Source organism: Stigmatopora argus, chromosome 15, assembly GCF_051989625.1.
Source record: "Stigmatopora argus isolate UIUO_Sarg chromosome 15, RoL_Sarg_1.0, whole genome shotgun sequence".
Lineage (NCBI taxonomy): Eukaryota > Metazoa > Chordata > Actinopteri > Syngnathiformes > Syngnathidae > Stigmatopora > Stigmatopora argus.
In genome coordinates, this window is record NC_135401.1 from 5,485,099 (window position 1) to 5,506,170 (window position 21,072).

General features: G+C 39.5%; 2 protein-coding genes and 2 long non-coding RNA genes across 4 annotated transcripts in view; 2 read left to right on the plus strand and 2 right to left on the minus strand.

Annotated features, from left to right (window-relative positions):
* LOC144090152 (uncharacterized) lies at window positions 1–18,471 on the plus strand. Its single transcript, XR_013305292.1, has 4 exons — window positions 1–140; window positions 3,305–3,397; window positions 17,064–17,413; window positions 18,302–18,471. It is a non-coding gene; the product is annotated as an uncharacterized LOC144090152 (long non-coding RNA).
* ctsl.1 (cathepsin L.1) lies at window positions 5,895–9,046 on the minus strand. Its single transcript, XM_077621341.1, has 8 exons — window positions 8,951–9,046; window positions 8,336–8,440; window positions 7,974–8,116; window positions 7,695–7,892; window positions 7,435–7,626; window positions 6,753–6,918; window positions 6,562–6,667; window positions 5,895–6,413 (listed from the first exon to the last, which is right to left on the minus strand). The coding sequence occupies exons 2-8, from the start codon at window positions 8,433–8,435 to the stop codon at window positions 6,314–6,316; spliced, it is 1,005 nt and encodes a 334-aa protein (XP_077477467.1). The 5' UTR covers window positions 8,436–8,440; window positions 8,951–9,046; the 3' UTR covers window positions 5,895–6,313.
* Window positions 11,372–18,628, minus strand: vgll2b (vestigial-like family member 2b). The gene is made up of 4 exons (XM_077621477.1): window positions 18,390–18,628; window positions 17,069–17,441; window positions 13,160–13,600; window positions 11,372–12,049 (listed from the first exon to the last, which is right to left on the minus strand). Exons 1-4 carry the CDS (start codon window positions 18,474–18,476, stop codon window positions 12,006–12,008), a joined length of 945 nt encoding a protein of 314 aa, XP_077477603.1. The 5' UTR covers window positions 18,477–18,628; the 3' UTR covers window positions 11,372–12,005.
* The window catches only part of LOC144090150 (uncharacterized), a 10,613-nt gene continuing 8,163 nt past the window's right edge, over window positions 18,623–21,072 (plus strand). The window contains exon 1 of the long non-coding RNA XR_013305288.1: window positions 18,623–18,755. This is a non-coding gene — a long non-coding RNA (uncharacterized LOC144090150). The remainder of the gene's footprint in view (window positions 18,756–21,072) is intronic.

The following is a 21,072-nucleotide window of genomic DNA, read 5'->3' on the forward strand; positions in this document are numbered from 1 at the left end:
TGAGCTGAAGTCAGTCAATCCCAATTGATGTGGGCCGAAAGGAAGACACTTCAGACCTGACGCCGGGCAATCAGAGGGCAATAATAGAAACAAACTCACTGTCACTGAGTGCTAACTGGAGAAGCTAACCTATGTGTCAGGTAAGTGCGACACTGCACTATCAGTGAAAACACAAGCATCATATCTATTAAAGTCGAAGTATTTAAGTGAGCCCTTGTACTACACCAGTTACCACCAGGGCTCACTTTAATGCAAAATACTTTATTTTACGTCATGCTCTGTTACCGTCATTAGTTTCTAAAGAGAGATTGTCCCACTCAGCAGACATATTTTCCTAGGGATTTGATTTATTGCAGTCGAAAAGCTCAATGGTACTGAAAGCGCCTGCTACAACTGGATTGGATCCGATCTTGACAAAAAAAAATCGGCTACTCCAAAAATAGCCCTACCGGGCACCGATACTGAATATCGAATCAGGGCAAAACCACTTGTGAGTTTAGAGGTGTTCTTTCTTGAGCACTGTCTGCTAGCCGGAAGCTGAAATCATTTATAACCATTACAGGTCAGCATTATTCTAGCTCTAACCTGGAAAGAAAGCTGTTTAGACATTCTGAGAGATTCTCCCATGTAAGAACAAATGATTTGATGATTTTTTTAAATGAATTGTCGATCAAGGTGAATGACCAATGAAAGTAGGGCAGTTTGTTTCTCAGGGTTTGGAGGCTTGCACAAAGTCTATCTGGTAACCAGAAAAAAAGGACTCAAAGTGATGGCATCACGACGCGCACCCACGCAACACCACGCGCTCAGTCACGAACAGACTCTCACACATGCTTGAAATGCACTGTAAATGCTACGCTGATAAAACAAAGCTTTGGGCTTTTATTTGCTTTTTAGGTCCATCCTTGCCTTTCGTAATAGTCTTATCCAGTGCTTTCTCTTGTCTGGCTGCTTCATTTTCCTCAAATTTCTAGTTCTCTTTCAGATTCAAATTTATTTATGGCCATATTGTTTGTAAAATTCATGGTTGTTTAATTTCCAAACTTCACATTGGGCCCTATGTATGACCTTATAAAGATTCTCTTGCCCGCAACGAGATAATAAAGCTAGAATAATAATGTCCACAAACGAATCGCTTCCAGATAATCGTTCCACGCGTAACGGACATACAAGGAAAGACATAAATGAATAGTTGTTAATTCTCACATCCGTTTAATTGAAAAGCAAAGTGAGGGCATCGGGACTACAAATAGCGAAGCGTCTACATTCAACGACTGCTGTTTCACCCTCCGGCTCACTAAATTAACTCTCAATCCATTTACCAGCATTGTAGCTTAAGTCCTCCAGTTTGGCCGTGGTCTTCCTTCTAATTGAGTTTCTAGTAATTACCTCAGGGCTAATGTATTGTAAGGGCCTTCTAATTCAGGGGTAAAGATTTTTGTTTCGGTGTACCAACTTATCCTTGTGATCGTTCCCTACAAGATGAAAATAAGATAAATAAATCCATAGACAAATCTTCCTCCCGAGTAAATGATCAGTATTGCACCAGCTGTTTGTCTTCCTTTTTAATCCGTAACTTTGATTCAGTACGCCGAGTAGCGGTAACCTGTCTGACATCTTGTTCTGAGCTCTTTCATTCTGAACAGAGTGTAGGCTGAGTGGTTAAACACAAACAGTCACCTTGAGGTGAAAGGCAATGAAGGATGAACTTCCAAGCCTTTCAATATATATATTTATATATGCATGTGTATTTTTTTTCCTAACATTAGTCAAGGTAGCCCTTGCACGCTAAACAAATATACAGAATCATCTGAAGACTCCTTTAATTGCGCTTTAATTGCCTTATTTGTTCTTGCTATTGATGGCAGGCGGGGGTGTGGAAAATGGGTCAAGCAATGCAGAAAAGTCAGGAGGTAACAAGGCAGAAATGCATGACTGTTCTAGGGTTCTCGCCCAGACAAGAAAAGGTCATGTCTTATGAGAAAAAGTTGTCGAGTGATTAGAAAAACACACTGGTTCAGTGCAGCAGTTAATGATGATGCCTTTAGTCACACAAGCTAGGTTGGAACTAGCGGAGCAATCAACAGGGACATCAGCCATAAAGCCAAATCGATCCCACATCTGCTCACAAAAGGCGCAATGTGGGTTAAATTGTATATGTCAATGTGTAAATGGAAAAATAAAATGTCCTCTGTCATGTTTCCTCTGAGATGGAAAATTGTAAAAATAAATTTTAAAGTCGCTTTTTTATCATGAAACTAAACGTTCAGGTTAACCAGTACTATTTGGACAGAGTTGCTAAAAAAATAAGTTTCACACTGATCACAGACTTGGCATATTCATATTTAGAATGCTCAAACTCTGGAAACTGTTCTGACTTGTAACAAAAGCAAGTCATGAACAGAGTATTTCCATGAAAATACACGCAATATCTGCAATTGATAAAAACCCTGCAGACCTTCCAGAAGGGATGTAAAAAAAAAATTGGCACGTCCAGGAAAAACAAAAAGTTGGAAAAATGGAAAAAAAGAGTGTGCTGCGAGCTATGCTTCTGCATCATATGCTGTTCTAGTTTGTAGCGTACATGGCGGTGATCTCGCCAAGAGTGTCACACACAGAGAATTTGGCCCTTTTCATGATTAGTCTGTGGCTTTCACAGAGTCAAAATACAATAAAATGGAGGGGAAACAACTTTGAAGATGTGAATCTCTGTCTCGTCAAAGCACATTGTGCACACATCACAGGACGAAAACTAACATCTGTTGTAAAGGCCCTTCATTAACATAACACGCCTTTGTCCCAGCGGAAGGTTTTTTTGCTAATCCATCTGTTTTTATACACAACTCCATCCAGTGAAGTGACATTATAAAAAGGGCCAAGTAGAAGTGTGGCTTTCTCTTACTAAGGGAAAACGCACCGCCGTTTCTACTGCTTTATCCACTCTACATTTTCCACCCACTGCTATAGCACAAGGTTTATATTTAGTGTGAAAATCAGTATGCCAGGTTTTCTCCAATTCCATCCATGCTAATGTGATTGCATACCTTTGCACTGTTAAAAGCTCACTAGAGAGTGCGTTTGTGCTTAGATGTGTGCGCACACATGTTTATTTAGCACGATTCGATCCATCAGGGGGATTCGACTGGCGTCTCCCTTCTGCCCGCATGTTGCTCGCCAGCGCTCGTTAGAAGCCGTTCAGTCAATCAAGCATGAATCCCCATCACAATGACATGCAAAGTGCTTTGTCGGGCTGTAATTGGCCTTGCTGGAGCTGATTTTTCTCTTTTTGTTGTTGTTTACTCAGGCTGCTCCTGCTTCACTTACCTCTGGCAGGCAGGTGTACTGTCCAAGAAATGCAGCTGGCTGGGGAAAGAGGATGGAGAGCTCACATAAAGAGGTATGCAATTGATAGTTTAGACTATTGATTCCACAGTGGGATTTTACTTGTTTGCACTGAAAATGGGAAAACTGCAGGGGAAAAGAGAGGTTGAATACCAATGCAGTTCCACTATGGATGTAAAAGTCTGCGGAAAACAAACAATAGGACAGATTTTATATTTTAATATAGTTGTACCTCTACTTAGGAACAAAATAATCAAATTCTGAAATGCATCAATGAGAACATTTTGTCTGAGGATAGGAAAAATATTTAAGTTACGAAACACAAAATTAAAAAAAAAAATCAAACATCTCCCCAAAGCGTATATACATTTATACCATACTGTATGTTTTATTTAATTTTTTATGTCATGATAGTGTAACTCTACCAACAGCATTGTCAACTTTTGTAAAGGTCTTACAATCATGGCAGGTACTTTTTTTCCCCATAAATTATGAAAATGACACCAATTTGCATTTCCAACAAACTCATGCTATACCTTTATAACAAGGGGGCTCATTATCTTTATTTCTCCTTTTTCATGTTTATGTTCCCATAGGTTTAAAGCAATTTGCTGGTAATAGCATAGAGAATAAGTTTAGTGGGGGAAGTGACCGAGTGGTCACTTGTTACGAGGGAAGCATAAAATGAGTGAAAATGCTGTTTATATATATTTTGCAGGTTCATTTCGCATAGAGACAATTAACGTTTGTTAGTGTTCACATTTTATTTGGTTAGTGCATTAGGCCTCTGTGTGCATGCGTGTGTAGGTGTGTGTGTTCAGCTCTGTTCATTCTCCCAATCCAGCCACATGCAAATATGCAATCATTTATCCACAGAGACTTGAGCTTGCTTACATGATAACCATACGCTGGGTTAGTTTATTATATGGAAGATCTACATTTGTATTTAAGTGTATATTTGAAAAGCATAAATATAATATGATATGTTTGTACATTGGGCGTGTTAGTGGGGTGCAGGGAGTTGAGAGGGAAGACAGCCTTTTTCCATACTAATAAAAAAAATATATATATATATTTTTTAGAAGTTGCTCAGGGAAGGGGTGAATAATCTTAACAAAATGTGTAACTTTGCCTCTCAGTGATGGATAGTGTGGTTCATGGTTCAAAACTGAAGCTGCTATAAGCAGTCAAGTGCCTCCACCTAGTGAGAGTCATGCTTTACCGCACTTGGTAATGACCGCAAAATAATGCTATACAAATTCATTATTAATCATTAATAATGCATTTGAATATAATATAATGTGACATTAATAATTGTACATTTTTAACATTTTAATGTTCTCACACGATTTTCTGTTACATCTCTACATTATGTACTAAAAATGTAGATTTTTTATTTTTATTTTTTAAAACCTACTTCACCGTTTAACATTTAAACTGTCATATGATTTGTATCTCTGGTAATGTGTTACAGATGTAAAATTCTATATAGCCTTCTTTGCTTCTTTTATATATTACCTACAAAGATGGAATATATTTATCATTTTTACCCTCTCTTCCAAATTAGATGTCAATACAATTTATGCAGAATGGTAGCTGGTTATTGTAAATATCTGTCAGTCAACCTTGCTATCATCAATAGCTTTGTTTACAAAGGCATCCATTCCTTCTGGTGTCTCTCTGCCGGGGGTCAATTGGATGATCTACCGTGTTTCCGCATGGTTCTGCATCTCATGGTCTAATTGGTTTCTTTTGTAAAAGGCTTTATTGATTCAAATTGAGGTGTTTTATCAGACCAACCTACTCTTTGTAGTTCCAAACGGATTTCCAAAGACCCATTCATTTGCCTTACCTGGTGGGCTCTCTCCTTTTTATGTATTTGCTTTCCTTTGTCTCCTTTGAATTTGCTCAAAAGAAAAAAGAAAAACCGTTTCCAACTAAATGACCTCAATTGGCTGAGTTTTGTTTGGGTCATGCAGGTTGAAGGCAAAGTGTTAACTTAATACTTTTTGTAGGAATTAAGCTGCTTAGATTCATTTTAACAGGTCATGTGTCACTTTTGTAGCTTTCACTTTTATTACAATTATATCAAAAGCAGACTTAATGCGTCATTTTGAAGTGGGTTCGGTCATTGAAATTACTTTGCGTGTAATTAGGTAAAAAAAAAAGGTCAGAATTTGAATTAAAGCTTAGCAGAACGTGCTAAGGCCAAACAATCTTAAAATAAATCATTAAACGTCAGAGACTAGCACTTTTTGTGTTGGCAGTTTTACAAATTTCAAACTGCTGAATTCTGATAGCCATCAGTTGAGGAAATATGCTTTCATAATGAGATATGTCGGAGAGGTTTGTTTTTGTGATTGTAATTTGTGTCTTTGTTACATTCATTGGAGGATTCATAGGTGGTAATGCTGTTTTTTAATGTAGCCGTTTAAAGGGGCAATAGTGTGTGTTTCTATGTTCCCAACATAAGCTGATACGTCCCTGAGTTTGATAGCGTGCCATAATGTCAGAGGAACTTAAACTCGATTGGCCATGACAAATAAGTTGAATTCTTTCAGGCTTTGCAGTTTTATTTCAGGAAAAATGATAAACGCACACGTGAATACGCACACGACATTCAGTGAGAATAAAGATTACTGGTGACATTTAGTTTAATTACCTTTTAACTAACTATTGTATAAGTCATAAATTCTTACAGTCCTTTGGAATTGATGATGAATAATTTCATAACATCAGCTTCTTTAATACTTTTTGGAAACAGTTCAGCATGAACAAATACGTGATACTCTACTTGAAATAATAATTATGCATTAATCAATTGCAAATGCAGTAGAAGCAAAACCAAAACTAGTTAAAGTGTGTATCTTTCTTTTGTAATATTTCAGATTCAGTCTTTGAACAATGTTCATTATTAAAAAATGCCAGAAATACATAAGCACAAGTATATTAGTAGAATATGGTCATCTGCTCACACTAATGGATAGCTGGCCGAAGTAGCAATCCCACACTGGTTGCGCTTGTTCCTGCTCATCCTGATGTAGCCTTTGTCTCCCCACTTTGGACCCCAGCTAGAAAACATTTTTCACACTCATTTGTAATGATATGCAGTTTGTAAGAGATTCAAAATCCATCTGCCATCATTCAAATTTGCATGCTGGATCATTTTGCTAGCCGTTAATATTTGTAGTGAATACAATGACAACAAATGGATTTTACCTGTTCTTCACCAGCCAGTAGTCCCGTCCATTATCAGTGCCGTAACCTACAGCCAGAACACCGTGGTCCAACTCAGAACTACTGCACTCGGGCTCGTCGTACACGCCTGTCAACAAACACCTAGATGAACTCAGATCAAAGTGTTTTTTTTAATTTTTATTCATCACTTTCATCCCACTTGTGTCTTTCACCTGATTCATAAAGCTGAAAGGATTCTTGCGACGCATCAATGGCGACTGACACGGGTCCAACCGTAGCCACAGCCTCTTTCAGGCCGCGTTCGTCTCCTTTTTTTACGTCAACGTAACCGGTGCAAGTGGCACCGATGTTGGCTGCGTTGAAACGACACTGTCCATCCTTTTTAAGAAAAAAGGGCATGGGATTGCGTTCAATTAGTGGCTACAAAATATACTTATTCAATCAACAATATACTAACAATTTCTACACCAACCCCACCAGGGTGACAATTTGGGAGAACATTCCGACACAAGTGCATAAAGTGGTTTTGAAGGTTTTTAGCAAATGGTGACCATGTCAAAAAAATTAAAAATGAGAATACTGTAATTTTATAGATAGAAAAAAAAATTGGGTGGGGCCAAGCCATTTAATTACTGAGACTTTTGTGTCATTTTTGGGGTTGGATTTGTGGTTGGCTGTCATTTTTAAGTCACTTGCTGTTATTTTTCATAGCACCATTAAGGCCAAAACAATGTTTGCAGTCAAAACAGAGAAAAGCCAAAAATTTTGTCTCGAGGAAAAGAACAGTCACAAGTGTTACAAGACTAAGTGTGGATTTTTGAACAGTGCAAATGACTAATTTTGTACATTTCTTAATATGGCTGCTTTGCACTGTGAGAGATTCTATCCGTTTACCTCAGCCTCGTAAGGATAGGAGTCCTCCGTGTCAATTCCCCCGTTTTTCTGGATGTATTGGAAGGCGTTATCCATGAGGCCGCCCATGCAGCCCTCATTGCCAAATTTGCCAGAGCAGTCAACCAACTGCTGCTCGCTCAAAGACACCAGCTTGCCCGTCTTCCTGAAGGTCTGACCCTCCAAAGACCCCGTCTGAACAAGGCAACAAACATGCAAATTCATATTTCAATATAGCAGGTGGAGGCAAAATGAGAGCATACTGTGCTAAAGGCCCAACAAGAGCCGCACTGCTTCTGATCTTTGACTCCGGTGACGTAGCCCTTCTTCCTCCAGTCCACGTTTTGTGGTAGGTCAGCTTCCAACGGTAGTGGCAGGAACGCCGAACCACCGCTAGGGATGGAAGCGTTGAAGTTACGCAGACATCCGTGCGAAACCATCTGCTTGTACTCCTTGTTTTCCTGATAAGAAAATTTGCTGCATTTAGTCCAAAGAATCCAAATGAGGGAATTCAAGTTTAAAATTTAAGCTAGTTTTCTTACCAGATCAGCGAAGAAGGTCATTCCTAGACGGTAGGACTTCATGCCCTGGTCTGCCAGGATGTTGTGCACGAGGACCAGGCGACGATTTCTCAGCCAGATGGTCTTGCGTTCGGACTCTTCCAATGGCGAGCTGTAGGATTTCCCTGGTGGTCAGGATGATTAAGAGTTAAAAATGGCTACTTTTAAACTCATTGACAGGCGTTTATGATGATCAGCAACACATCTATTTGATCCAGTTGGCTTTAGGAGCATCATACGTGTCCCAGTTCTGTTTTGTTGTAGCACTAGTTCCTCCTTCGCATTTGTAAAATGAATAAATACATTTTTTTTTTAAACAAATGCGCTGAAAACGTTTGCCTTACCAAATTTTAGCTTCCATGCGTGAAACTCGAGATCCTCCAGAGAAATGCTGGCACAAGTGGCCACAGCCAGTAAAGAAGCCGCCAGGAGCACCAGCTTCATCTTGTCTGTCAAAAAAAGTCAAATCACTTCCCTGATAAAGCTTTATTCTCAACCTGCAGCAACTTCCCTCATTTTTTGGAGACCTATTAATAGACTGGCTACATTTCAAAAGCTTTCTAATATGTTTTGACGTTAGAACCGTTTTTTTTTTAACTTAAATACATGTACAATATATAATCTACACTATAATATGTACGTACATAACATACATATACACAAGACCGAAGACTGAAAATCGGATATTGTCCTTTTTGTTTGCTCTGCGGTCATGTTTTTGACAAAAGATATAATAAACACTTGCATAGCCAATAAATAACTGATTGATAAATGGTAACAGATAAAAAAATTGGCTAACTAACTGAATTGGTCCTCATTAACAGGAAGGAATATAAGTATAATTCTATGTAAATGAGAAAATTCCTTTGTTTCAGAAGTGTGTATCAACATTTCTAACCTGTGTGAGTCACAGAAACAATAGTGTGTTGGCATATTTGTGTGTTTTGGTCGCTGCTTACCTGCCTCAGTGTCAGCGCGATTGTGCCCAAGATTGCAGTGTAAACTATTATCTTTTTCTTATATAGCTGATTCCATATACGACCTGCAACACGTCCAGTCAGGTGTCTTTCAGAGGCTTGTAAAATGTTGCAGTCAATTATTGAAATGAGGAAATGATGCATCATGAATGTTTTTTTCTCACAATGTAACTCTTTTGGATGGCCAAATCTTTGAAGGTCAGAATTTTTGCATGAATTTTCACTTCTTGTTTTCACATTCCCAGAAACGCTTTTGGTTTTTTTTTACATAGAATTCAGAACAAATCTGTATTTGATCATTGACGGAAAATACCTTTATAGCACGTTTTTGAATTATTTCTATTGGATTAAGTATAGAGTTGTGTTTTGGTACACTTAAATGTTATAACCCCCCCCCCCCCTTTTTATTTGTATTTCTAAGTTTAACAACATTTAGCTCGAATTTTGGTTACAAAATTTCAGAGCTCTTTCCAAAAAAAACCATCCACGTTTGGTTGATATTCTAACATATTAGTTAGTTTGAATGAGTATAAATTTTGCATTTCATTTGTGCTTTTTTTTCGACGAGTCTGCAACATTGCGTAGACGTTGTGTGTGCACATGACAGTCATGAGAGCAAAATTGTTATTTAGAATGTGAAACATTAACTTTTTTGCAAGGGCGCAAGAGTTGCGCAATCTTTTCTTTCTTAGTAGCCTTTCATAAGCAGGCCATTGAAAATAAGGAAAAATTTCAAATCAAATCATAAATGACTAGTAGCACTGTGACTGAAAAAAATAACTGCAAATCCAAATAATGCTTAATAATAAGTCTATATCCCTGGACATACATTCTGTATGAATTGAATTGAATGCTTTTATTGTCATTATACAAGTAAAAATAGGTTTGAATTTTCTCAATTACATAGAATTATACTTTGTATTGTTTCTCAAACATTTCATACATTTGATGAAACATAACAAACATGAACTGCGCAATTGCAATATGACAAACTGACCAACAGAGGGCATTCTTTTACACGTTTAGTCTTACAGAAATTTTCAGCCATAACTAAACAATTCCCCCATTAACTATTTATTTTCAATCAGTGTGACAAATCATAATGTGTGCTTACAGGACAATCTCAATGGAAACATGTTGTACCTTTTAGTATCCAATGAGCCGCTTGACAAACATAACCGTAATGAATACCATGTTGTTTATTGCTATAATGTGATAATAGCAGTGGCTGCATAGCAACATCAAAGTACATCCTGGGGGAGGCAGTGCGAAAAGTACAAATCTCATGGCCCGTGTTAAGTGCGAAAAGGCACTATGGATGCTTGGCCTGCTAGTAAACTCTTTTAATTTCATTACTTTACTTATTCTCCCAGCTTAGGGCCAATCAAATAGTTGGCAGAGTCCAAATGCATGCTGGTGAGCGGGGTAGGATTCACACATAGCAGCCGCTAAATTGTGATAGTGGCCAAGGCGGGCATACTTCAACGCATAATCTGATTATCGGATCAATAACACAACAACATTGGGCGCATAGTCTGCATGCTCGCCGTCTTCTCCGGTTGCACATAGCTGACATTCGGCGCTCGTTGCCACTTTATAGGTGACAAAGTGTGAATGCAAGCCGGAATTCAAAATGGAAGGCCTTTTTAAACGAGCACGGTCACATGGCAACCATAAACAGTCGTGACTCAAATAGCGGCTTTGTTGCAGAATTGGAGGGCAATTTTTTTTCATCATTGAAATGGATGAACGTATTGTACTGTGAGATTTTTTTTTAAAAAATAATTCCTGACAGAGATATGTGTTTTCATTTCCCATGTGGATCTGGCTTTGAAACAAACACAGATTTTTAATACGAGAAAGAAAATTGTAGCGTTGTTCTATTTAACTAACTGGAAAGATTCATTATTAGATCGTCAACATTCCTGATGCAAATTAATTAGATGGTTAGCCAGGCTAATTTGGGTGACAGTTAGTTTTAGCAAGCCAGGGCATGTCGAATTATGGAATTTTTAAGAAATATTTATTTCATCACACAATTAGACCTGTCATGATACAATTTTTTAGGACCATATATTTTCCCAAAATGATTTTTTCCTCTGTTGTCTTAATATTATAACTTATTGTAATTTAAAGCAAAAGTAATTGAATTATTTAAGCTATCAGTACAATAATATTATTAGTAGTTAATTTTACATCCTCTCACTATTTAAACCATCTTTCAAAATCAAATCATTGCTTATCATCCTTCCCTATTCAAAATGCTTGAGAAATGTACTGCTTTACCATAAAAATATTTATTGACATCACAATCTTTTTGGACAAAAGAAATCAAAAGAACAAACTCACACAAAAGAGAGAGTACAGATTGAAAATATGGAGAATTAAAAGCAAAAAAAACAAAACAAAAAAATCCAAATAACACAATTTCCCCAGACCTAGAGGAAAAACATTCCGGCTTAAGTCGAGCACAATGTCCGCAAAATACATCTGATGTGGTCACTTGGAAAAAAAACAAAAGCAACCCAGCCACAATCATTGCAGAAGCACTGGCCAAACAGGCAAACAATTCAATAAAATAAACACCAATAAATAGAAACACCGTGTCAGTCAAAAAGTAAAAATCTAATTTTTTCTCATCTGATTTACTGATGGATGCAGCAACAACAAAAAAACAATGAAATGGAGATTACCAGGCACATTGAAACACCCCCCCAGGTCCATCCCTCCTTCGGCTAAAATCTATTTTGCTGGATCCAACATGGCGTCCGCCCATGCCAGCTTCTGCCCTGGGAGAGGGACATGGCGACGGCGGTCCAGATTATACGTTATCTCCATGGTGCACTCGCATCCACCTAGAGCTAGGCTGCATCCTGTAAGTGGAGGCCAGGTGGTGTGTGTACATGTGTGTGTGTACGTGTGTGTATGTGTGTGTGTGTATGAATGAATGCATCCAATATGTGGGATAAAAGGGAGTTGCTTGTTCAATAGTGAAGACGGTCCAGGGACTAATTGGCTACGGTCAATGTGAGCCTCGTTAAAACCAGTAGAGCTCCTTGGCTTTCTTGTGCTGCTGCAAGCCTGAGAAAGAAACGGTGATTAGGAGCTTGACGGCATACGGCAGAGCACACGTTGTCATGGAGGCTATTTTCCACAAGTATTCTCTTGATTGAGCTGACTGCATTCAAGGTGCCTTTGTGTTTGGGGGGGCTTCGCTAACAACTGTACTTGGAAAAGTCGCCTTTGCATGTGCACGTGTTCATTTATGACATGCGTGCGTGGTAGCTGCGTAATTGTTGGAAAGGAAAAATGTTAATATGGCGACTGTGAACAGGTCATGTTGTGACACAGTATATTTTTATTTAAGAGGGACATAATCAGGAATACAAAATATGCGCCTTTAATAGCGTGCTGGCTGTTTTTTTACTTTTTTTTTTTTTAAGTTGGCTCAAAAACTCAAAGATGTCATCGTTACGTAATGACTGAGGCTTGTCAGGTGGTTTGGGGATTTCAATAGCGCCATACGAATGGAACATGTTTTATCTTCGAGTGCTTTGAAAATGGCTGACTAGTAAAATGTATATCTCGGATTGGTGTTTTTAGTTATGATTTGCTTGGGGAGTTTGAATTTTGAGTGGTGAATCAGTAGTTATAACATTGATAAGCCATTAGTTTTATACCACATGTTGGTTATCACTGATTTCTATATCGTAATACAATCGCCATTGTAAATAATATATCAAGATTTTGTAGGATGTTGCACTCCAATAGGCATGGACCAATATCATTTTTTCATGAAATAATAACCTTGAACCAAAATATCTCCACACAATAATTTCACAACTTAAGCTATATGTATTTTTTTTTAATTTGGAGTGGAAAACTAATTTCCAATTAAAAACATCAATTATATTTTTTAAAAAATCCAATTACTACCAGTTTTTCTTCCAGACTGAGCCTTAAATTTCTTTACGAAATGAAAAAATATTATGTTATTATGTAATAACAGCAATAACAGCATAAGGCAGCACACGTAACAACAGCATGCTATTGTATTTGATTGGTTTAAATATATTCCTTACAGGTGTTTTTTTGTTGTTGTTTTTTTCAAATTTGAAGACATTCCATGACATTAATGAAGACTTTGCCTCTGTCAGAACGAAACTCCCTTGTAAACCAAGAATTGTTTACCCGCATCCATGTTGAGGGCTAGCGTCTGGCCGACATCCCCCGGGGGGAGCAGGCCCGGCCAGGAGGCCGTGGGCTCCAACTTGCTTACTTCGTAGTGGCTCGGCAAGGTGGGCAGGTGGGCCGGCCGAACGCCGGGCATGAGCAGAGGCCCGTAGTGGGGCTCCAAAGCAGAGGGCGAGTACAGTTCATGGAGAGGCCTTGGGGGTCCGTAGGCCTGAGCCTGGGTGTATCCCCAGCTCTCTGCCGGGTGAGGGTGGGCGTGAGGGTGGGCGTGCGAGTGAGGGTGCGCGTGCGGCAGGCCGGGGTGTAGCCCTGATGCGTAGGGGTCCATGGAATAGGAAGGAGCCGCTGTCTCACAGTGGACGCGACTTTGAGGCGACGAGTAGTTACTGTCCCAGAAGGATGGAGGGAAGCTTCGGCGGCTGCTCGGCGAAGGAGTGTCTGATGGAGAGAGCACAGTGGAATACGAATGAATAACATGGACGATCGACTCGCTTAGATTACGGAGTTTTGCATAGCTTGATACAGTGGAGAGATGTGGCTAAATCACAAGATAGTGTGCAATACTTTGGTCTTTTTTTACATATGTGTATGTCCGTTAATCTCTTGTCTGCATGCAGGGTTAGGTGTTTTTTTTAAACTGATTTTCTACTCATATAGTGTCAATCAACCACTTGTCACATTCCCAAACAGCTACAACAAGTATTTTATCTTAAAACACAGGAAGAAATAATCACAATCAATGTTCCCTCTAAGCTGCGCGCGTGCGCAATTGCGCACTACTCGTCTTCTCTGCACACAGCAAATCATATGGAGCGCACAAAATAAACCGATACGTCCCTGCACCAGATTTTACACTCTAAAAGTGGGGTACTTCATATTTAGATTATCTTTCCATCATTTATTGACAGGAGAAATGTGGAAAATAGGTCTATAACAAACTGGGCTTCTCCACCCTGTGGAAAGAGGGCTTGAAAAGAGGAGCGAGTTACAGTCATGGGCTTGCAATCACATGACAGCTTAACTCTCTTGCCCAGATATCTTCCCCATTGGATCATACTGTCACACTGTGCTAACTCCAACAAGACACAGAAATAAACACAACCACATGTAGCGTAGAGAAAGAGAGAGAGCGCGATAGAGACCCTATATCCCAGAATGCCATCTATATAAGGCAGACGCTGTGACCTAGAAGCAGGCCAAAGAGCCTTAAATCATTGTCTGCGGTGACATCTCTCACTTTCATGTCGACTCGGCCCTCGAGAAAGCCCTAAAACACACTCGTGCACGTACGACAGTGACCCTGTGTGAGCGCCGGCTGCTCCTCTTTTCAGTCCCGGCACCCCCACCTGTTGTTTTTATCTGCCCCCAACCCCACCGACGCCCCTCCCATCATCCTTCTCCTCGCCCTTGACAGAATGTCAGCGGGCCATTATACGTTTTCAGCAGTAGACTTTTATATTTAGATATTCCTGTGGAAAAGAGACACCGCGTGGCCCTGCTCGGGGTAGTGTCCGATCGCAGGGCATATAAATCTGACAGCGGCCATTGTGGGGCGGGGGGGGCGACGTCTTTGAAGGAGGATACGCCCGCCGCGAGGCTGTGGGCTGAGTAGCATGTACAAACATAGCGTCTGTTGTGAGGCAGGACGTTTGTCGTACTGAGGCGACACGTAACTAAAGTGTGGTCAAAAAGATTGCGTGCAGGTGAAGTGACTGACTTTTTAAAATAACACCAGGGATGACTCCATTTTTAAACATTAGTCAGATGTTTTTAGGAGAGGGATGGTTTAAGACACAAGAAAACCTATGTGTGAGTTTGTGGAGATATGAAGTGTCGATTTAGCACGTTCTCTAGTTTGTGGGAATTGTTTTTGACGCCTTCCTAAAATAATACACAAGTCCTGTTCTTAAGTTTCTCCGGGAAACACAAATAATGAAGCGATTAAAAAAAAAATTTAAACAGATTTAAGAACAATATTTTTTGTGTTCGTGTGTGTAAAAAGTTACTCTTCAGATGGTAACAATATGGGGTTGCTGACAAATTATAAAAGCACTAAAAGGGTACAAAGTGGTTACCCAACCAAAGTCAGACTTATATCTTGTGTGGATATTGTTCGTTGAAAATTATTTAAACAAAATTAGAGCCAAACATCCATCGTAATATAAAACACTTTGTGTTATGGATCTTGTTACCACCAGAATTTATTGCAAATTGAGATTATTATTATGCGTTTATTATCTTGTGTGATGAAACTTGGCATCATTTGGCATAATTTCAGTTTGCACAAAAAAAGTCGAGTAGAGGTAGGTTTTTTTTTTCCATAATTTCAGTTTGCACAATAACAGTCGAGTAGAGGTAGGTTTTTTTTCCAAGTACTATTCAAACTCCAAATGAGAAAGATAGATTTGGATGTCTAGCTGTGATCCAATTAGTCTGCTTCCAACTAGCTTGACCCTCATTATCTTTAACCCCATACATTTTTTTCATCATCATATTACATTACAAATGTGCGGTCGCAAGGTTTTAATTCTGACTGAGAATCATTTTAACTTAATTCCAAGGAAATGTATACCTCTTTTACATTTTTTCACAAGAAGGAAGTAGGATAGTCTTAGGTTGTACTCCCATCCCTCCATAAACAGCCTTCAAACCTTGTCTTAAGCGGTGGTTGAAAGTAAACCAGTCCTGTAACCATTAACTCTTAACTTCTTAGTAATGTATTGTAATGTTTTGCGTCTATATTGTCACCTCAATGTTCTTATGTTTTGTTGTGACTTTCTGTTACCTGCCTCGGGACAGCAGATATAAATGAGTATTATTGATATAATCTGGTATATATGCAACTATTACATGAATCTGAATAGAGTTTCATTAATGTTCTCTTTCATGAACATTTATTTACCAATCCATCCATACTTCATTTGACCTTTTATATGTCAACTTTTAAATGTTTCAGTATTTTTTGTACTACGTGCTCTTTTCAAAAAGTATATTGAACGAAATACTTGGTGTTATTCACATAAATGCTTTCAAAGTAGTACAAACACTCCTACACATGATATTTCAGACATAGATTTAAATCATTCTATTTGAACCAGGAAACGACCTTATTTTGCAGACTTTAAGTCACACTTTTTTCAGAGTTTGGCTGGGCCTGCGACTCATATCTGTCGTATTCTTTTTCACTCTGACCGCAAACAGCTTGTTATATAATGGTTTTTAGGCTTTTGATATCCCCCAAAAAATGTTAATATTTTACATATTTGTTATTATTTGCTATTTCACTATTACTTTAACCTATAATATTTGTTCCTGGTTTCCGACAAATTAAAAAACTGCCCCACATAAATGCAGTTTTCACTAGTGCGACTTATATATTTGTTTTCATTTCATTTTGCATCCTTTGCCTAGTGCGACTTTATACTCCAGTGCAACTTATATATATATATTATATATATATTAATGTGGTGCATCACTGAGGAGTGGTGTCTGAATAACAATTCTACTATAGTACCTGAGACTTTAATGTAATTTGTTCCATAAAAAGAAAATGTTCAACAATTTTACCTATTTGAAAATACTGTAGGAATGTCATTTTACATTTTTTTTTTTACGATAAATCAAAATATTTCTATTAAAATGGTTTCAACATTTTACTGATCTGTGTCACCTTTAAATGGAACGGAAATATCTTTGAAGATATTAGCAATTAGATTATTAATTAAATCTACTATATCATGCCAAAAATTCCCATCATTACTGTCATATTCATCCTAACATGTATTGTATAAATAACACAATGAAGCAGGCAGGTTTTGCTTATATATTACCAAAACAATCATCTCAACTCTGTGTTTTCTCATTCACCCACAGTTAACACCACATCATTCTTTCTTTCCAGCATACCTGGGGTACCAGCGACCTGTTGCTCCGATGCCCGCCTCTTCCCCTCGCCGTCCATGTACGAGCTCAGCGCCCGCGAGAAGTGCTCGTCCACCACGCTGCTGATGTCCCCCTGGTAGTAGGTGAAGAGCACGCAGCGTGAGCTGAGATATTCGGCCTCGGGGCCCTCCTGCTTGTCCTTGGGGCCCTCGTCCGCCCGCGGGGCAGCCGGCGTGAAGGAGGAAGAGGAGGAGGAAGAAGAAGATGACGCCGACGAAGAGGACGAGGTCGCCGATCCGCCCACGGTGCCTTGAACGGCGGACATTCCCTCAGCACCCCTGGGAGTGTCCATAAAATCCCGGCACGGAGGTGAGGCGCTGATCACACCAGAAGGAGTCTGGCATCAGAGTAGAGCAGTGAGAGAGGTGTCATAAGTGTATATTAATAGGGGTTTTGTCTATGTAAACTGTGTGCATGTGTTGAGAGTGAGATAGAGAGTGGGTTTGGTTGCTAGGCTAAGTATTGAAATGTTATTATAGTTCGGAAGATGCACAGTTTGTATTGGATAGAAAGCTTGCGGTACATATTGCTTAGAAGAGGTTCTTCATTTATAAATATCTTAATGGATGTCGATAAATGGAAATTTGGGTGGAGATATACCTTAGATTAGCTGGTGGTTGGTGTTTATATATTGATTAATGCTGAACTAATAGTTGTGCGTAAAGTTAAGATGTGTGTACAAAGGTAGTTTGTGGATGAATAGCTGTAATGGATATTATGGTCCTTTTTATTTGTTGTACTGCATAATATATTTGTTGCTTAATCAATATGCAGATATTTGTCTATAAATCGTAAAGCACTAGCTACTATATATGTCGCTATATTCTTAGTTACTGTATATTTTTTGCCTGCTAAGCATCATAAGCATCAATATGTATGCAGTAATACATAATGATGTATAATAGATAAATACATTTTACAGATGTGGCTCAGTTGATGAGGATATATAGTTGGAGCTTGTTTGAAAGTTTTTTTTAATGTATCTAGAGTAAAGAATAGGCAATGTATGCGTGAATTTGTAATGTGAAGATGTATAGATTTGTTTAAATATCCATTTATTTATGTAAGCATGTTTATACATATGCAGACACAATAATATATTTTTATCATATTTGTATTGACTCCAAAGTATATATTACTCAAAATCCATTTTTTTCATAACCTGTGTAAAGTTTACACTATTTTTTTTTCTTTCAGTGCAATCCAGGCGGAGAGAGTACAATACAGATCAATAACAAACTCCATCACATTAAAAAGAAGAAAGCGTGATGCCAATTCTGCCTACCTGTCGTGTGTTGATGAAAGCAGGAGTGTTGGCTGCGTATGAGGCGTAATGTCCATAGGCTGGGTACATTACATCCAAACAGCTCATGGTAAATGAGCGCAGTCTTCTTCACTCTTCTGCTGAATGCCACTTTTCCCAGTAAGACAGCGACAACATTCCACTTTGCGTGTGTCGTGTGTTTCTGTGCGTGCGTGCGTGCGTTTGCAGAGCAGAGAGGCAAACCCAAGTAGACACACCGATGGAGCGGCAGCCCGAATGGACATGCAGTCACTGCACAAGGAGTACACTTAAGTGCGTGCAAATGTGTGTGCGCGCGTACGCGGGTGCCACAACAGCTGCGGCAGCAAAATGTGTTGGGCGCTCAGGGTAAGTGGGACTGTCCTGTACATCTTTGTGTCAACTCCTCCCCACTTTTGGGACCACCAACCCAACCGCCAACACTGAGCAGTTTTGGATATGAATTAGCTACCGGTCCTTTTTTTGCAATTGATCATGATAAAATTACGGAAAGGAAAAGGTCGAACGTTTAAAATGCAAAGCTGTTGTTCACGGCGACCAGTCTAAATGTTGTAGACGTCGTACCTTTTGATAGTGCAGGTCCAGACAGATACAGAGATGCCAACCTTCGTCGACCCCATTTCAGGGGTATTCGGTCGTTTGGTCGCTGGTCTTTTGGTCGCCCGGAAGGTTATTGATAATTACCATTTAAATCGTTGCTCAAATTCCCTAAATACAAACTGTGAATTATTATTTAGTCATACTTAATGCCCTATTAATTATTAGGCTAAAGAAAAGCTCCAAATTTCCCGTACTTTTATTGTGTTTTGTTGGAGAACTTGTTAAGACCCTGACTGACGTCCCTTCCTAAGGGGACAACTCATGTACATACAAACTCTTATGCACTCACACATCCGCTCAGTGAAACTGCTTATGGCCATTGTTGGCTTTTATGTTGTTTTACCTTGTTTGGTCGCCCGTTGTTTGGGTCCGGGCGACCAAAAGACCGGCGACCAAAGACCGGCAACCAAAAGACGGCGACCAAACGACCGCACACGATTTCAGGAGTATTTTTGTTCCATTTCCAGAGTTTATTGCAATTCACGCAAAATCAATATGCGCTGAAGTCGCACAAGACGAATCATTCGTCAGAACTTGTAACTCGGATGATTCACGATGCACTCTTGTTACCGAATTCTTCCAATTTACAGTGCCGCTGAATCAAGATGGCGGAAACCGTAGCAATGGTGTGAATTTTGAAGCAGTTAAATGGGGAATTTAGTACTTTTCCGAAATAGTTGCATCAAAAACAATTTAAATGACAATTTTTTTGGCTTTCTGGAGGTTAGGAAGGTTGTCCCAGAGTTTGTCTTCCGGTTAAACTCTTGAAATTTCGGAGTAATTGGCAGCTCTGCAGATAAGTGAGCTTTTTAGGTTTTGATTTATTATCCATCAGAATGGTTGTCATGAAAAAGATGAGGATCGCACAGATCAAGCGCTTTTTTTTTTTCCTCTTAGTGTGCTGTGGCCACTTCTTTGTGCATGGTCCAAGCTGAAAGTGTATCCACGCTCTTTAGACGGCCATTGGTTGCCAAGTAAACCTTTGAGCCATGTCAAATATTTAGTGTGTTCTCAGAACGGCACATGGGTGTCAACTATAGGTTGCATACACTGCTCATACTGTACCAACACAGAAGAGGAAGACACCCTGCACAAATCTGTGGCAAATTATCGCCTATTAGCAGTGCAAACAGATTGCGTTTGACTTCCCACGTGAACGCAAAGCCTACTGTCAATTTCAGATTGAAATGTATTGCACAAATATTAACATCCTCTTACAAATCAGACTTGATATTTTAAAAAAGGGATCTTTAATAGATAGTAATCTACCTCCCTTGTTTTAACCGTGCTGTTTGGTCACGCCAGTCTACTTGACAGGCACTCCAGAAGGCCTCGGTGAACGGTGCGGAAAATGTGCAGAATTCCATGGACGAGTGTCAAATGAGGTGGAATGTCTCTGATGTATGCCAGTGGACAAGCTTCCTTGGGAAGTTACATCGTCCCCCTGCTTGCGTTCCCCGCATTAGAAAACATGAGCAACATCTCGCTATGTCTGCGACATGCATTGTATGAATAGCGAGTGGCGGGTTGTCATCAGAAGAATGTCCTCCCCGAGACTTATCGTGCACCCAAAGTTAATATCCCCCCCCCCTTAGCATGACGTCCAAAGGGGGCTCCATATAAGTGCAGACCAAGTGAGGGTGTAGCAGCGAATTTGGGGCGAGTGATGCAATCCTCTAGCACCAGCGTGATCAACAGCTGCCGCTGACGGAAGGCAAGAGATGCCACTAATAGTATTAATGGCAATGAGTGTATTACTCACTGTGTCTCTCACTGGCCCTTCCTGGCTTGTTAGCAACAGCCTTCGTGTCTGGCTACTCACCTTTTTCCTCTACCGGCACACCATTAGCTCATTTGTTAGCTTCTCTACTATGTTTGCATACCTGTCAACCTCTGCCGATAACTGCCCTTATAAATGATTATGATTCCCCTTACAAACCCCCAAAAAACCTTACAAACACCGTACGAGTCGTACGGTGTTTGTAAGGTTTTTTGGGGGTTTGTAAGGGGAATCATAATCATTTATAAGGGCAGTTATCGGCAGAGGTTGACAGGTATGTGTTTG

Excerpts from the sequence above, each read along its gene's own strand:
- vgll2b (XM_077621477.1), bottom strand. The coding sequence starts at position 18,476 with ATGAGCTGTTTGGATGTAATGTACCCAGCCTATGGACATTACGCCTCA. Across the intron at positions 17,442-18,389 it reads CTTTCATCAACACACGACAG|ACTCCTTCTGGTGTGATCAG; the intron begins GTAGGCAGAATT and ends CTCTGATGCCAG. Across the intron at positions 12,050-13,159 it reads AGCCCTCAACATGGATGCGG|GCTTGCAGCAGCACAAGAAA; the intron begins GTAAACAATTCT and ends TTTCTTTCTCAG.
- ctsl.1 (XM_077621341.1), bottom strand. The coding sequence starts at position 8,435 with ATGAAGCTGGTGCTCCTGGCGGCTTCTTTACTGGCTGTGGCCACTTGT. Across the intron at positions 7,893-7,973 it reads TGACCTTCTTCGCTGATCTG|GAAAACAAGGAGTACAAGCA; the intron begins GTAAGAAAACTA and ends TTTTCTTATCAG. Across the intron at positions 6,919-7,434 it reads CCTATCCTTACGAGGCTGAG|GATGGACAGTGTCGTTTCAA; the intron begins GTAAACGGATAG and ends TTTCTTAAAAAG.